Genomic DNA, 16385 nt, shown 5'->3' on the forward strand with positions numbered 1-16385 from the left:
TAATTTTGGACTGTCATTTTGTTTCCAGATTTGTGAATGGGTATAATTTTACCACACAACCAGTCTGCTGGCAATTTGGATTGTTGGAGAGAGGCTTGAAATATTATGAAAAGATATCGGGACACCCACTCAGCATATCTTTTCAGAAACGCATTTGAAATGTCGTCTGGCCCCGACGCCTTTTTTACATCAATATTCAAAAGCAAATTAAGTATACCACTTTCCGAAACAACCAAATCTGACATACAAGGTTCATCAGAGCTGCTGACGTGGTCTACCGGCGGGTCACTCGAGACTGTAAAGACTGACTGAAAATACGTGTTAAATTCCTCTGCCACTTTAATGGGACATGATACAACCTCATCGCTTACCATCACTTCTGTTATTACTTCTTTTTTCGACGAGAAAAACCGCCAGAATTTTTGCGGAGATTCCAGCAAGAAACGAGAGAGCACATTGCCACAGTAATTTTCCCTAGCTTGGGAAATAAGATTCTTCAATTGTCGCCCCAAATTTGCAATGTCTGAGGAATTTTGTTTTGCTTTCCTTTTGCGCTTGATCTCTCGCTTTATTTGCAAAATTTCTCTTGTTACCCATGGGTGATGTCGTTGTGCTCTCACGCCCCTTGTCGGAACAAAGTGATATGTACAGTAGGAAACAATACTCTTAAATGTTTTCCATAATTCGGTAACATCACTTAACTGACTAAAATGGTCAAAATGTTCATCTAAATAATCGAGGATGGACACATCATCAGCATTTTGAAAATCTCTGACAGTATGTTCGTGACGAGCATTATCGGCAGCTGTTTTATGTAGTTCTAAGTCAAGAAACACCATTTTATGATCTGACACTCCGTCGAGCACATGTGCTTTATCCGCTTCCACTATGTTGCTAACAAAAAGTAAGTCCAGAATCGATTGGCTCGTATCTGTTACTCTTGTCGGGCTGTCCACTAACTGTTGAAGATTAAAACTGAGTGCTATATCTAACAAAAGCTCGGAGGACGCGATTTCATTTTTACCTGGTTTTTGCTTTGCCCAATCAATATCAGCAAGATTGAAGTCTCCAGTCAAAATAATTTTAGTTTTGTCATTGAAGCGCAACGCCATGTAATCATACAATTCTTCTAAAAACCTCGGGGCGGTGTTTGGTGGCCTATATACAGCACCAACAACAAACACGTTGCCGTGAACTTTAACCTTACACCATAACACCTCCCCGTTGACAACGCAATCTAAAGGTACCAGGTCCACCGAACTTTTTGCGATAATAGCCACGCCGCCGCCCCTTAACCCTCGGTCTTTCCTAATCATTCTGTAACAAGGCGGAATAACTTCATTATCACCAATACCACTGTGAAGCCATGTTTCCGTGATGACGATCACGTGGGGGTCATGAGTTAGCAAGATTGTTTCCAAATCATCTACTTTATTCACAATACTTTGCGCATTGAAGGAAAGAAGTCGAAATGTCTTTCGATGGGGTTTCCCGGAGTGTGCTTGACGTCATTTTACACTTTTTTGTCGAGTTGGTCGATTTCTTTCTTTGCATATTTGCCCCACATTATCATCCCATTCGAAAACTTGGCCTCCTATCTTAATCTTATCGTGAATCAAGAAGACAGTTTCCCCGTTATCGCGATTGGGTTTACTGGTTTCCCACAACTGTTTGCGCTTTTGAATAGTCTGCCAAGAATAATCGTGTTCTAACGTTATTTTAGTCCCTTTCAAACACCTTCGCTTTTTTAGCACGTTTTCCTTTTCTGCGTAGTCAAGAAATTTAACTACAACTGGGCGGTTTTTGTTTGTTTTTCGCCCCACGCGATGTACACGCTCGACTGTATTAACATGAATTCCAAGTTTTTCTTCAAACACATCACCAAGTACTTTCGACCGCAATGAGTCATTTGTTTCCCCTTGAGCCTCTGGAAGACCGAAAACCATGAGGTTGTTACGGCGGTTCCGATCTTCTAAGTCGACGATTTTTTTTTGGCATTCCTTTAAGTCATCATCGATTGCCTTAACATGTTTTTCAATGCTTATGATTTGAACTTTTTGTTCTTTCATTTCTTGAACTGTTGCTTCAATTTGATTTACTTTTTTTGTTAGACCTTCAAATTTGTGTTCAAATTGCTTTTGGTTATTTTTTATTTGACTTAGATCTCTCATAATCACGTTTTGTGTGTCCAGAATCGCCTTCACCATCTCTTCCATTGTAGGGTTACCACCCCCTTGGCCGTCATCAGGTCCCGGATTCGATTCAATGTCACCGCTTAACAATAAATCACGAGTGACACAAATGCACTCAATAAATAAGGTTAAGCACATCCGGGGGCAAGGCAGCAGGAAAAGGAAAGTATTGCTTGATCGTTTACAATGCAATGAGTGACAATTACTCACCTGCGTGAAGAAGATCAGAGGATTAGACATAGTGCACACATGAGTGTGCACTATGTCTAAATAAATAAATTATATGTCTATATAAAAGGACTCTTTATTTTTGCGCGTAATATCATTTTTGAAACTGCTTTCCACGATGATAATTTTTAGGTGCGTATGAATGTCGTGGTCGTCGGAGTTAAAGTGTTTAGCTACTGGTGTTTGTCCTTTATTTACAATATCAGACTTATGGCCATAAAATCGCTCTTTCATCGAATTTTTAGTTTCTCCCACGTATTGCTTCTTACACAGCGTGCAGTTAATAATATATATCACGTCAGGAGTTTTGCAGTCGATATGCTGTTTAATATTTACGTAGAAATCTGATGCGTAGCTCGAAATTTTATCAGCGGTCGAAACGAACGGGCAAAGTTGGCAAGGAGTGTTGAGGCAAGGACCACAACCACCGCATGAATTGGGTTTTTTTATATACGAGGGACATAACATCCTCCCAAGATTCCGATGCTTACGAAATGTGACAAATGGTGATTCGGGAAATATTTTTTTAAGTTTATCGTCGGCATGTAGGATGTTTAAATGGCGTTTCAATATGGAATTCAGGCTTGATAGGTTCGAATAGTAGTTTATAACCAACGGAACCCTTGTTTCGTTGGAGTGAAGCTGTCGTGTGGATTCAAGGAGTGTGCTACGCTCCAGAGCGGATGCCTTTCTTGTGGCGTCGTCGAGAATAGAAGCAGGATATTTTCTTTTGAATAGTGTATTCTTCAAGGACGTTACGTTTTCCTTAAAGTTCGATTCTTCAGAACAGATTCTACGCAACCGGAGGAATTGGCTGTAAGGAATATTATTTTTTTTACATTTCGGGTGGTAGCTATCATAGCGTAGAACCTGACGTTTGTCTGTAGGCTTTCTGTACAACTCCGTTATCAAATGGCTTCCCATCTTTTTAACGTTAACGTCGAGAAAGTTCATAGAGTTTGCTGAGTAATTACAGGTAAATTTAATTGTACGGTGGCAACCGTTGAGGTAACTTAGAAAAGAGAGGAGTGCATCTTCAGTGTCGTTCCAAATGATAAATATATCGTCAATATACCGAAGATATATGGCGGGAATCTTAGCGTAAGTCCACACAAAGGTCTCCTCAAACTTGCCCATAAAAATATTAGCGTAATTTGGGGACATTCTCGACCCCATGGCCGCGCCTTGAATTTGCAAATAATGATCATCATCAAACATACAGCTTCTCTTTCGTCGAGCCTCAGGCAGCAGCTCAGCCGCAAGAACGATATTGTTTGCGGTGGAAACGGCGCTAACTACCTAAACAAGGACTAAGGGAGAGGACAGAGGGGACTGATCGAGCGGACACTAACCAGCCCAACTTTCATTCTCTCAAATTAGTTTGGATCTCTCGGGACGCAGACCCAACAGCAAAAGCAGTAAAACTGTGCTGGAGATGAGGTAATCGTGAAATGCTCACAGTGAGGCATTACATGTAACGCTAAGCAGTCTCTATAGTCGCTGACAGGTTTCTGCCTTCAGCACATGCTCGCTGCCTCCCACCAGACTTTGGCTGCACGTGCAACGGAGTGTTATCGAAGGCAGAAAGCATGCGCTCAATGTAGGGCGTCTACTGGATTCTTAACCCGTCATCGATTATATGCACGTACGCTGCTCGAGAGCCGACATCCAAGGATACGATCCAGAACTTCCAGTTCTGTAGTGTCCTCGTGCGCACGTAGTCGTCAAAGTTTTCCCTCAGGTGGTTTGCTCTCTGGCACGGCAGTGGCACTCCTGTTGCCGGCAGCTGGTTTTGGTAAAGGCTGCAAGAGGGAGGAGTCGGCGAGAGATGCAATCGGACAGCAGACAGTCAAAAATGAGCAAACGCACATCAATCACACATCTGTGGTCCGTCGCGGCATTCAGAAAAGTTAAAAAGATATTCTTTTTCTGAGGTAGTTTTTCTACGGAGCAATTGTGGTGTACATGACCCATGACAAAGTTGCCCTAAAACACAATCTGCATTAATATTGTGGAGATTCAGAGTACTGTCAGTGTTTGACACGAAGATGAAATCAAACACCGTGTTATCTGAAGCGATAAGCAAAAGGTCTGAAAAATTGCACAGGCCTACTGTAATGATCCGGCAGTGTAGAAAACTCTGAGCTTACTGGTTTCAGTATCGAAAAAGTGAAATATACACTTTAAGTGCAATGTTGGCACAAATTTCTCCCATTTTGGTAAAATGTAGCAAGACGTTGCGGGGTAAGTACTTTGGTACAGTTGGGCAGAAATGATGAAGCAATCACATCACTGTGTGTGTGTCTATTTTTCTTGGTCCCTTAAAGTTGCAGTAAGGTTGCAGTTGTATTTCAATCTTCTTTATTATGACAACATCGAGAATGTACAGAAGCCCAGACTGAGGTGTACAGTTGCCAACCGATTTTTCGGAAGCCGATAATTCAAACCCGTTCGATACTTTGGACCTAAAGAAGGAACCGTGACCTCCCTGATAGAAAGAGTGCATATTCACGACCGATGTTTTGCACAGCTTGATGTCCGAAAGTTAAATTTTTCGGACAAAATCATTGCGAGCGATCAGCGGAAAACTCCACCGAGATGCCACCATTTTAGATTCTATGTTGGATGCACATGTATTGGCTTGGTTTGACAGCGCTCCTAAGTACTGCTAAGTCCTACCGCTAGGTGATGCTATGCTACGGATTTTTCTCTCTCGGTTTGCGTCATTATCGTTATCATTGTTACCATTTTGCTTTGTTCATTCACCGTTCTGCAGTCGTGGACTTGTGCCTCTCATCTTGTTTCGGCGAATTGTGTTTCGAGACTACGCTGGCTCGGACATCATGGCTACATCTGCTCTTCTACCACTTTGAAGTGTCGCTGATAGCTGATTCACACGACAGACCAAATCGCAATTTTCATGCACGAACCATGTACCACGTGACCGGCACGTCACCGATTCTTGCGATCTGCACCTCGTCCGCGGACGCGCGGACTGATAAAGCCGAGCGCCTATTCACTTGCGGATTCTTGGTGGGAGACTGACTTGAAAAGCAGTCTTGCAACGGTACAATGTTTTCTTGGCTTTTTGTTTTTGGACGATTAAAACTAAAATGGCATATTGCTGTGTTTCGTGCGTTCACTGGTTCATTTTGCCATGTGATTCTTGGTTCTATGCATGAAAGAAACTGCAGAAAGTTTGACTGGCTGACACGACGCGGGTTCCAGTACTCCTCCAGGTCCATTTAAAGAAGCTCCTGTCAAAATTCATCTAGCACGCCGCGAAAATTCTTGCATATCCAATCAGGCTTTCACCGCGCAAGGCCTTTCTTTTGGCTGAGGTGTACTTGAGCGTTGTGCACGAGCGCAGAGTGCGTGAAAGCATCTCCAAACGCCCCTCCGCAAACCCAGAACTTTGTCGCTTCTCCGCCGAACCCTTCTCGAGCAGAACCATGTCTGTGTCATTGTCATGTCTTGCAGGGGTGGAACTCATGAAATGTACTTAAGAGCAGCCACGGGAGCAGCTGAAACAGCTGTTTTGGAGCAGGTTGGGAGCAGCTAAAACTACATTCTGGAGCAGGCTAGGAGCAGCTCAGATCAGTTTGCATTGCACTTCAGCTTGTATCTTAGACAAGCACGAAAGCAATTTCAATTGTGCTTAGCAGCAGAGATGAACATGAGCGGTTAGGGACCTAGGTAGAGGGGATAACAGTGTAATATATGCGAAAACTTGAATCTTTGTGAGCCTTAATGAGAATCAAACAGCAACTACTCTATGTTTCTGAAGATAGCGTCCTTGATATTTTCTGAGTGGCCTTCAGACGCTCAAGATGCAAACCAGCTCGGCTTATCGCACAACCCACACGTGCTCGACATAGTAATTATACGTGCGAACCACGTGACGTGCGTAAACAATGGACGTGCAGTTGCACGGAGGGACAGGGCAACAAATTTCGAGTTTATCCTATTGTGCAACTCGATATCGAAGCAGCAGACTACGATTAACGAAGTTATCGTATTTGAAGCGATAAGCAGGAGCAAGGTTGAAGTACGCCGAGCAGATAAGTAGAGCTGCTGACCGGCAAGCTTTCGAATCGGACCGCGTTTCAGTTCTATCAAATCAAGATTTATCTTGCAAGAATGCGGTTCCAACTCCTAACGATGAAGCACTAAAAGGAATATTTTGCTCATTTGCTTTCGACTAAGTGACGTCCGGATCCCGGGCCGCAGAGCCTCATGCAATCTGACGCTTAACGACTCGACCTCACCTCGGCCTACTTGCCCTACCGCTTATGGTTGAAGAGTAACAGTCCAGTCGCAGGTGATGTAGCGCTTAGAATCCGAGTTTTTTCGCGCGCTTCCGACTCGGGATAGACAAGGGGAATAAACAGAACAAGGGATTGCAAGGCCGACCAGGCTAAACGCCCTCATTGTTGACAATCGAGTCGATAAAAACCGAAACCAAGACAAAATAAAACGTTTGTTTGGCGCACGTTTTGCGATTTGGCGCATAATGGCGCGAGGTATTGGCTGTGGCGCAGTTTCTGCAACATGGCGCAGGATGGCGCAGACACATGCGCCTGGCGCAAAATGGCGCAAATGGCGCAGCCGTTCCACCCCTGGTCTTGGGTAAGTAAGACTAGTGGCACTTCACGCGAAGCCTATCATGGCATTTTGCCTCGTTCCATACGTAACAGCGGCGTACATTCTTTATCACGATAGCAAATATTGATTTCTCTCTTGGACAACGGTGCCACGGTATGATGTTGGAGTTTTGCAGCACTGTGGGGTGGCGAACAGGTTTGGTCCTGTCCTCGCTGGCGTCTGCTCGTTGTCTACCTCGTGTGGATGTGCTTGGGAGACGGACAAACCGCGGACATGTCGTCACATGATCCATCCGTCTGCGGATCAGTCCGTCGTGTGAATAGACGATAAGAAGCACGGAAAGTACTCGACCAGAACGCTAGAAAAGGCAGCGATTCTCAAGCTATTAGAAAGTGGCCGAACGCAAGCGGAGGCATAATCTGAAGCAAGGCACTACTGACGGCATTTTTAAGCCCGGTTAGTCGGAATAAGGGAAAGCTTTCTAATATGCTGATTTTTCAAACAGTTCTCCTATTCGGACGTTTTTTCAGTCCCTGCAAAGTCCGAAAAATCGGTCGGCGACTGTAGGTGAAGAAGCAGATGTTTGCCTTCCACATTCATCCAAAGCAATCTCTCGGGTAACAAAAAATATGGTTTTGCTTATCCTTTAAAATACAATTCTGAATTAAAATTGGGGATTGTTCCTTGTTTGCCTTAACTTGAGTGAAACAGGAGCCCCTACCTTATTGCCTGGTTGAAACTCTCTATCTGCTTCTTGAGCATCTCAGCTTCCTCTTGCTGCTGTTGTCGTTCATTCTTCAGTGTGCGTATGTACTCTCCGGCTGGTATAAAAAAAAGTCCCAAATCAGTATGTTCATACAAAAGACGAAACTGAGTAAACACCCACACAGACACGAGAATAGTGGTGACATATAAAGAAAGCAAAAAAAGATCACCTTGCTGAAGCATCTGGGCCTTGCTCACTTTAGAGTCTGGATTCTGACTCAGCGACGGCAGCAAATGCCGAAGAGACTCGAACCCATTCTGGAAGACGGAGCAAGGTAATGAGTGATGCAGGTGTACACAAGAAACAAACACGCTGGGCACAACATTACGCACGTGGAATTAATTCCAGCCCTCATATGGAGCGAGACAGCGTTCCAGATTTCGGATCGAATTAATGCCCCTAGGTGCTGCAACTGCCCGCGGAACCTCGCTGTCCGACACCCTCGGCTCACATTCCAACGTACCGGAGAGCCAACTCCAGCCTCGCGGATTTAAAGAAAACACTAGAACAAACACAAGCATGGGGAGAGGGTCCTGAAAAATGGCTCCTCAATTTCCAGTAAAGTATATAAGGAAGGCAATAAGGACGGTTATCATAACGTTTGCGGGCAAGACGTGCACGTAGACTTCTGTAGATGTCAGGCTTGGTTTAGCATTATACTATTCCCAGCTCGCACCGAGCACCCCCATTGGCGGGACAATGATCCAAGCGACGACCGTTGTCCGACCCTGGTTAGGTAGCTTCAAGTTTCCGTCCGAATGCAAGCCGTCCAGGTGTCAAATTCAAATGGTGAAATTCTGAACTGTGCAGATTCCATAAAGAGAACGCTCCTCGCGATCTGTGCAGAAGCGCCTCGTGTGAACAAACAAAGTGTCCTACCAGCCCTACCTTGATGTTGAAACGACGTTTCTGCTCGGCATTGATGTGGCACACCCTTCGGTGCTCCTTGTACTGGACGCGCTCCTCGTCCGACTTGGGCCGGAACGGCTTGGCAGAAGCCCCTGAGGCTGAGGCGGCCTGCGGGCGCCAAAGACAGGGGTGTTTACAGACATTGCAAGCAGAGTGTGCCATCCCCAACAACTGTTCCCACGAGTTACCGCATTCTCATCTAAAGGCTGGTTCGGCGACAATGCTCGACATGGGACGCTGATTGCGAAAGATACCGAAACCGATGGCCGAGTACATACTAAAAATTTACTCATATTTCTTATGCCATCCAGGTATATGAAAACTTAAAAAATGCCAAATCCCTCACTTTGCTCTCATGTTCGCTGCCAGACATATTAGTAAGTGTGAACGTTAGATGTTCACACTCATACTGTTCAAGGGTGCACCAGAAAAGTTGCGTAGAAATGAGTGTACAATCTGCCCCGAGCCATAACGAGTTTAGTTTTGCACGCTGCAATTTCTCTCGAAAATTAAATACTGGAATGGTGGCAGCAGCAATATCCAAAGCTGATGCTACAGTTTGGCAATGTTCAACGAAATCGACTTTTTTTTGCGGGCTTGGCCCAGTCAAGGAAAGCAATCTGCAAAGAAGTCTGTTTGAAAATTGCAAAGCAGGGGCTCTTGTGGCTGGAAAATGCAGCAGTCAGAATGAATATTTGCTTTGGCCTACACAATGTCTGGTTTATATCGTCCAACATTTACCAAATAATATTTCATCTAACCGAGAGTCACGTGAACTGGACTGGAGTGTTTGAATCGGGAGAATTTTGAATAATAAAAATATGATGAAGGCCAAGAGCCAAGGCTGGCACTAGACTGTTGCACAGGCTAAGGATAATCAAGCCTTCACAATCGAATCTTGGTAACCAGCAGCTTTTAGGTACTATTGTATTTACACGAACGTAGGTCGACCCTTTTTTCAATTTTTGAAAATCTGAAGTCGGGGGGTCGACTTATAATCGAACCAAAGCATTCCACCACCGGCAAAAACGAAACAACCGCGATATCATGAACACCTCAGTTTGTTACGAGTTCAGCCGGCTGTACCTCTGGCATTACACCATTCTGTGCGTTCACTTTACAGATTAATTACTTTTTTACTTGCACGAACGAGTATTATTGATAGCGATTCGCAAATTAACCCGAATATATGGCGGTGAACAGCGCACGGCGCGCCCGACTCCTGGGGAGTGGTGGCACTTGTTGCAAGAGCCACTCCGGAGGCTGCTGGAACGGCCTCACGGCTCATTCACCCCGCGGCTTCTCGCTTCTCTTCGCAGTTTTTCGCACGATTCACGGTAGCACATCGTTTGATCGCGTGACGAGATCATGCTGGGGCGCTAACTACCTTTTTTTGTATTGACACGCGTGATCCGGGCAGTTTAGGTTTTCGGTGCTCGTTCATGGCCATTCTTCACTCAGAAGCAACCAACAACTGCGCTGTTGGACGCAAGGACGCAACTTCGACCCGTCGGAGCAGGTGATGCTCCAGTGGTGTCTGCAGTGGCGCGGGATCTTAAACTGTGACGGCAAACAACGAGGCTTCCGTAGGCCATAGTATGGTTCCGGATTTGTAAGTCGAGCTTGCAACGTACACCCCAAAAGTGTGCAATCGTTCCCTACCCGTGACGTCCAACGCGATCGCCGAGCAAGCGCAGAAGATGCGGTTGACCGTGTCATTTGCGAAGTGCGAGACTTTGTTGGACGATGCCGCCGCCAAGCTTCGAGAACGTAGCAGTGATGACGACGAGACTGACATCACCAGTGCGGACGAGTCGTAGTCTAGTCCTGGACGGAGTGGGGAACGACGAATGTGAGCAGCAGTTGACCCCCCTTCACCGTGATCTTCCTAGTTTCGATAACGCCAGGGCATCTTATGCACCTCGCACGTGCATGCGCAGCCAAAGCACACCAGAAGGCATCGATCGCGCGTTGCAGGCTCGGCTTTGGAAGCAGAAATTTGCCGTCCTCCCGTGCTCGCAGTAAAATGTGCATCTAAAGATTTTTTTTTTTTAGCTGATGTGCAATCTGAGGGGGTTGACTTACAACCGTGTAAATATGGTATAATGAAGTTGAGCATGAGGAGCCTTTAATGCACTTGAAAAACATCTGCACTCACAGGAGCATCAGCAGTCTTAGCTTGGGGTACCACTGTACTTGGAAGGGCTGAAACCAACACGAGGCATCACATGTAAAACATTCATGAAAATAAATTATCATCGCCAACAACGGCCTAAAGATTCAGGGTCTTGATGTTTTGAAACCGATATGGTTTCTTATTCACAGGTTGACTATTCCCAAATGAGGAGCAGCAGCTTCATTTTTTTTCTTCCAACTTCAACCCGACCGGATGGACTTCCGTCCAATAGGTTTACGTTCAAATGTAAAACATTTGGATGCCACTGAAGATACACAAGAAATTTCTAAACTTCCGAAAAGTCAGCACGCAGCGCCAGCACCTCCATGCTTTGTGTGCTGCATTCTGACTTTTCGCTAAATTACCCGGGCACCAAGGCAAAAAAATGATGGATCTGATATAAAATTAATTCTTCGGAGATGCCTAGTTATACCTAATTGTGGGGATTTATAAATATTTTTTCTATATGCAAATATTCCTATCAAATTTAAGGGAAAAAATAGATAATCACGAATGATGAACGCAGGTTGTCAGGACATCTCTGCCTAAAATAAAGTCTTGCCTAAGAGCCACGGTTTAATTTTTAAAATTTTATAGTAGTGTAGATATAAACATTCACAAAGTTTCCGTTTCTTTTTAAATACAGCAGGTGCACAAGTGCACAATCCCGCCTTGAAAGTGTGCTTTCCTCCCAAGCCCGCGACAGCAAACATTGCGGCGGGTTAGCCCCATTGAGCGCGTTTCTTACTGAGCACCAGTCAACCACGGAGAAGCAGTACCCACGGAGGCAAGCTCCGCAGGTTTAATCACACAACCCTACATGCTTTTGCAATAGTTACAAAAGATGTTCCCCTGGTTGCCACCCACAAGGCGAACATGTCTTTGCAGTCTCTAAATACTCCGGCAAAAGATTAAGAAACTTGTGGGGGAAAAATATCAGCCAAGGTGCCATCGACGGGAAAGTTCAATCTTGCGATTGACTGAAAGCCCCATCGATGCAACAATGGCTGCTCAATCCCTTCTCTTTGCAGGGGCCAGAGTGCAATTTAAAGTTATGCTCAGGAAACTTGTAAGCACAAACAAAGAGGCACAAAGAAGGCCACACAGACAAGCACTCTTGAATGTCACCTTCTTTGTTTTCATCTCTGTTTGCGCTTATAAGTTTCCTGAGCATCATGTACCAACTAGCCCAACAACTAGACTCATTAAATTTAGAATTAGTGACTTGTCTCTGCACCAACAATCCCCTTTTTAGCACTCTAAGTAGGGTAGGTCCAGCTTTCTCTGAGAACAAGCAGAGGGAAAGGAAACATTATCGAGGCAAAACTCTTTCCTCGTTTGATACTCTGCTTACTAAACCGATTTCCTTTATGCGTCTCTAAGTGGAGGTAACGAACTGGATCTGCGGCCAGACCGGAGGTAACGAACTGGATCTGCGGCCAGACCGCAAACAAGCAATTGAAAAGCTCTTGGTTTTGCTAAAAAGCCCAGGAACAAGTGAAGAGACCACACCGCTCAAAATTACTGGGGCCTAAACACGAGCAGGAGAGACATCAAGACATCTCACATGAGTTGAGCTGCTTGGAAGGCAGTATGGGCACGGGGGGAGGGATGATGGCGGCTGAGCCAACTATCAGGTTGCGAGGCAGGCTGTTTGTACTTGAAATCTGGAAAATGAAATTGAATCAGGGCTGAGTGCAATCGGTCACACAGGAGAGAAGACCTCATGTCATAACCACACACCATGTCAGCCGGGTGTACTTTAAAGATCACATTCGACTTGATAAAATATTCTCGAAGCTTTGGCAATGTGCGAGGCATAAATTAACTGCAAAGGCTATCATTGCATGTGCACAGACTCTCGCAGTAAAGGCTTGCAACTGAGCTGATTGCCTGACTTGCTCAAAGAGGACCACCGCAAGACATTGCTAATAGTATTCCTTTAGGTTCGGGAAATGCAGTATTTAATTGTGCTGAGAGTGCCCGATGGAAGGCACCTTTTTTAGTTACATAAAAGTGCAGAATATGGGGAAAATTGCAAATGCAAAACAGCGTGAAAATGTTGCACTAAATTTAAAAAAAAATTAATTTCTCCATAGAAAGTTTGCATCCACACTTTAAACTGAAGCAATTGTTAGCTGTTTGTGTTTGTAACTCGTCTTTTTTACAGACATCAAAACCATCATCAATAACAAAAACTGTTATGTAAAAAAAAAAAGTATATCCCTAGTTTGAGAAAGATGGTATGCATTTGGCTTTCATACTAACTTGCTGAAGAGTTGTTTCAAGTGCAAGAAATTTGTACTTGCCATTGCTACTTCAAGTTCTCAAGTGGTGACAATAACAAGTAAAGTACTACAAGAAGTTCGAGAATGAAACAGCAACACTGTCGAGACCGGTTATAACGAAGTCAATGAGAATCGAAAATCGCTTCACTATATCTGCTATTTCGTTATAACCGACTTCGGTTTTAACGAAGTGCAACAGGGAATGGGAAATTGTAATCGCTTCGCTGTAGCCGCTATTTCGTTATAACTGACTTCGTTATAACTGGTCTCGACAGTAAAAATAAAAATTATGAAAGTGGCAGCGTAGAATCCTGAGACAACAGCCGACAGTACTCCATACAGTCCCTTATAAATGGCAACCATTTCATGTGATACCACTCTTTATGGAGTTGGGGGAGCAATTTTCCAGCAATAAATGCGGAACAGGTAAGATCCCTATAAAATGCGCCACGTGCGCAATCGAAGTATGCGTTACGTACATGTCTGAGCGACCGCCTCCACGCCGACTCGCCGACGCTAATTCGTGCTGCACATAGACGTGAAATATATTTATCTGTTTCATTATTACTGAGCTGTCTCCACGTCGTTGTTGTTATTTGTTTAGTCAAAACTGAGCCGTCGATGCCACCGTCGCGAATACTTAATCGACTTTGTGCCGCCACCCGCAAAATATTGCAACTCACATGTTATTATGCTGAACCATTGCCAATGAACTGGTAATCGTTACATGAAATTGCGGTTCTGTTTCGGTTCAGGTTCAATATCGAACGATTGATTTCGGTTACAGCTTTGTTCCGGTTCAGTTAAAAATAACAGTTTTGCTTCAAGTTTCGGTTCGGGCTCAATTCGACACCCGGGTCAAAAGCTGTATTTTAATCGCTCATGATTACAACAGCCGCTTCGTCGCGTCTCGCGGTGCCAGGAACGGCATCTTGTTTGTCTACAACTATTCAGTTTCGGTTGCTTCACCGAGGGCGCGCCATTTTCATCCTGGAAGGAGCATAAGCCAGTGAGACAATGAAGCCGTCAGTCACCTCCAGTGCAATGATGCTGTTTCAAGAGCCACATACCATGCACTAGCGAATTGCGCAATCAGCTTGTAGGCCCTAGATGAAAATCAACACAGCTCACATAAGCACAAAGCCCATTCCATTCCGGGCAAAAAGGGATTCAATTCCATTCCCATTCCATCCGGGGTAATTCCATTCCCATTCCATTCCCCCCAGCAATGCTGCCATTCCATTCCCATTCCATCCGGGGTCGTGAAAGTGCGGAATGATTCCGGAATCATTCCAACTCCGGTGTGGCAACTCCGCAACACTGGTTGAAAGACTTGTGAAACATTGAAAGTACAGTAAAACCTCGTTATAACAAAATGGGATATAACAAACTAATGGATATAACAAAACAGTCATAATTCCCCTTGCTTGCTAATAGGGAAGAAATGGACATTGGCTATAACAAACTAATGGTTATAAAGAAATAATTACGACCGCTCCTTCAACTTTGTTATAACGAGGTTTTACTGTATTTTAACCAAAAATTATTTTGTTTGAAAACACTTTTTGCCAATGATGGCTACTATAAAGGCTGAACTCCATGGAGTGAATTATGCAACAAATAACTGACGAAATTTGCCCGACGGCACGCTTGCTTTGCACGCGACGTAGCAGTCAATGTGCTGATGCCACACGCAGAGCAAAAGCCGTCAAGCAAAATTGATTGATTCTTCGCAGCATATCTGCCTTATGAAGTTCAGCCTTAAAGCCACCATATTTTTTAATTCCCTTTCCGTTTAATTACGAAACCGAAGGCCAAAGACTTTACTGTCAAGAGTCATAAGAATGATTTCTTTGAAGACAAACCTCTATATAGGGCACCTGTAAATAGTCTTCTCTGAACAGCAGGCAACCACCACTGTTAAATATTTGTAAACCAAGTAGTACTAAAATGTGTTTCAAAACAAAACAAACACTTAGTAAAATCCATGCCTTGTTGCTTAGGCAATAAAAAAGACAACGTTGAGAGCAAACTGCGTACAAAGAAATGCCAAAGCTTTGGAAGGCCTTAAGCATGTCAATTTCTACAAATAGAAGGTCGTAAAAGGATGGTGTTAGAAGTAGGACGCAACAGAGGGAAACTAAAACTTGGGAGGCTTCCAGAGATGGTCATGACCCCCGGTTCCCCAAAAACACCGAGACTAGAGCCCCTGATAAGCTACGCCTCAAAGTAATGACATTTCAGCCACATTGGTGCTTAAAATTGTTTCAGCTATTTGAAGCTTGACCTCAAATCGCGGGAAACGGCTTTCCATCTTCCGGACATGTTGAAACGGTTTGTGACAGAGCGAAACATCAGCTGGGCTTCCCGATACCAAATCTGAGGCCGAGAGTCGCAGTTTGGAATCATAACGATTACCGTTTGCGCCCTTCTGCACCAAGCACCAAAATGCTGGCACCCACAAGAGAATCGGGGAAAGGACTGGCAATACTCTAAAGCTTAGCAATTGCGTGGTGGCTCTAGGCTCCGCAGCCCCTCTCCAATCCTACAGGGACCAGTCGGGACATCAGTCTCTTTGGTCGACGCGTATGGTTTTGGGGCAAACGGCGCCACTCACCGTGGACAGGGTGACGGGAGATATGACGAAGGTCTGCTGCGCTACGGCCGGCAGTGACGGGGCCACCGAGTTGATGATGGTCACAGTGGCCGGCGTGGACAGTGCCGACGAGTTGGTGCTGGCAATGCTTCCGTTCTGGGCGTCCCAGGAAAATGTGTTGCCTTTCGGAAGAGACAGAGCGGGCGAGAGAGGAAGCGGGTCAAGACCTTTGACTCCTTCGTGAGAAATCATAAACGAGAACGACGAGCGGGTGACCGATGAAATTTGCGATTGTATCCTTGCCGAGCGGCTACGTAAAATGAAAAAACGGTACTCCGAGCGAGCCTGTTTGATCAGCTAAACGGTGGAGCGTGACCCTCTATAGTCGCTTACAGGGTGACATCTGACCTCCGGTACATGCTCGGTGCCTTTCGAGGTGCTTTGGCCGTAAGTGCATGCTCGAAGCCCAAGAGACGCCAAAGCTACATTCAAGGTAGGAAGTCCACGCTGGAAACGGGACACCTGAAAGATCTCCCTGCTGTTCCCATCCTGTCAGTGACCAGAGCAGCCCTTACAGGTCCACAGTGACCTTCTAATGAAGAACAATGACTTCTCAGCACTTAAT

At 44.9% G+C, this 16385-nt stretch overlaps 1 protein-coding gene across 1 annotated transcript in view; it reads right to left on the bottom strand.

Moving 5' to 3' along the window:
* LOC115315552 (MLX-interacting protein) overlaps positions 1-16385 on the bottom strand; it is a 75140-nt gene that overhangs the window by 22052 nt on the left and 36703 nt on the right. The window contains exons 11-17 of the mRNA XM_029974695.4: positions 15782-15942; positions 12444-12543; positions 10859-10905; positions 8680-8808; positions 7961-8048; positions 7747-7846; positions 4099-4222 (exon numbers count right to left, since the gene is read on the bottom strand). Of these exons, the coding sequence (XP_029830555.2) occupies positions 4099-4222; positions 7747-7846; positions 7961-8048; positions 8680-8808; positions 10859-10905; positions 12444-12543; positions 15782-15942 (749 nt within the window). The remainder of the gene's footprint in view (positions 1-4098; positions 4223-7746; positions 7847-7960; positions 8049-8679; positions 8809-10858; positions 10906-12443; positions 12544-15781; positions 15943-16385) is intronic.

This window comes from Ixodes scapularis, unplaced genomic scaffold (assembly GCF_016920785.2).
Source record: "Ixodes scapularis isolate PalLabHiFi unplaced genomic scaffold, ASM1692078v2 PGA_scaffold1__304_contigs__length_218370807, whole genome shotgun sequence".
Taxonomy (NCBI): domain Eukaryota; kingdom Metazoa; phylum Arthropoda; class Arachnida; order Ixodida; family Ixodidae; genus Ixodes; species Ixodes scapularis.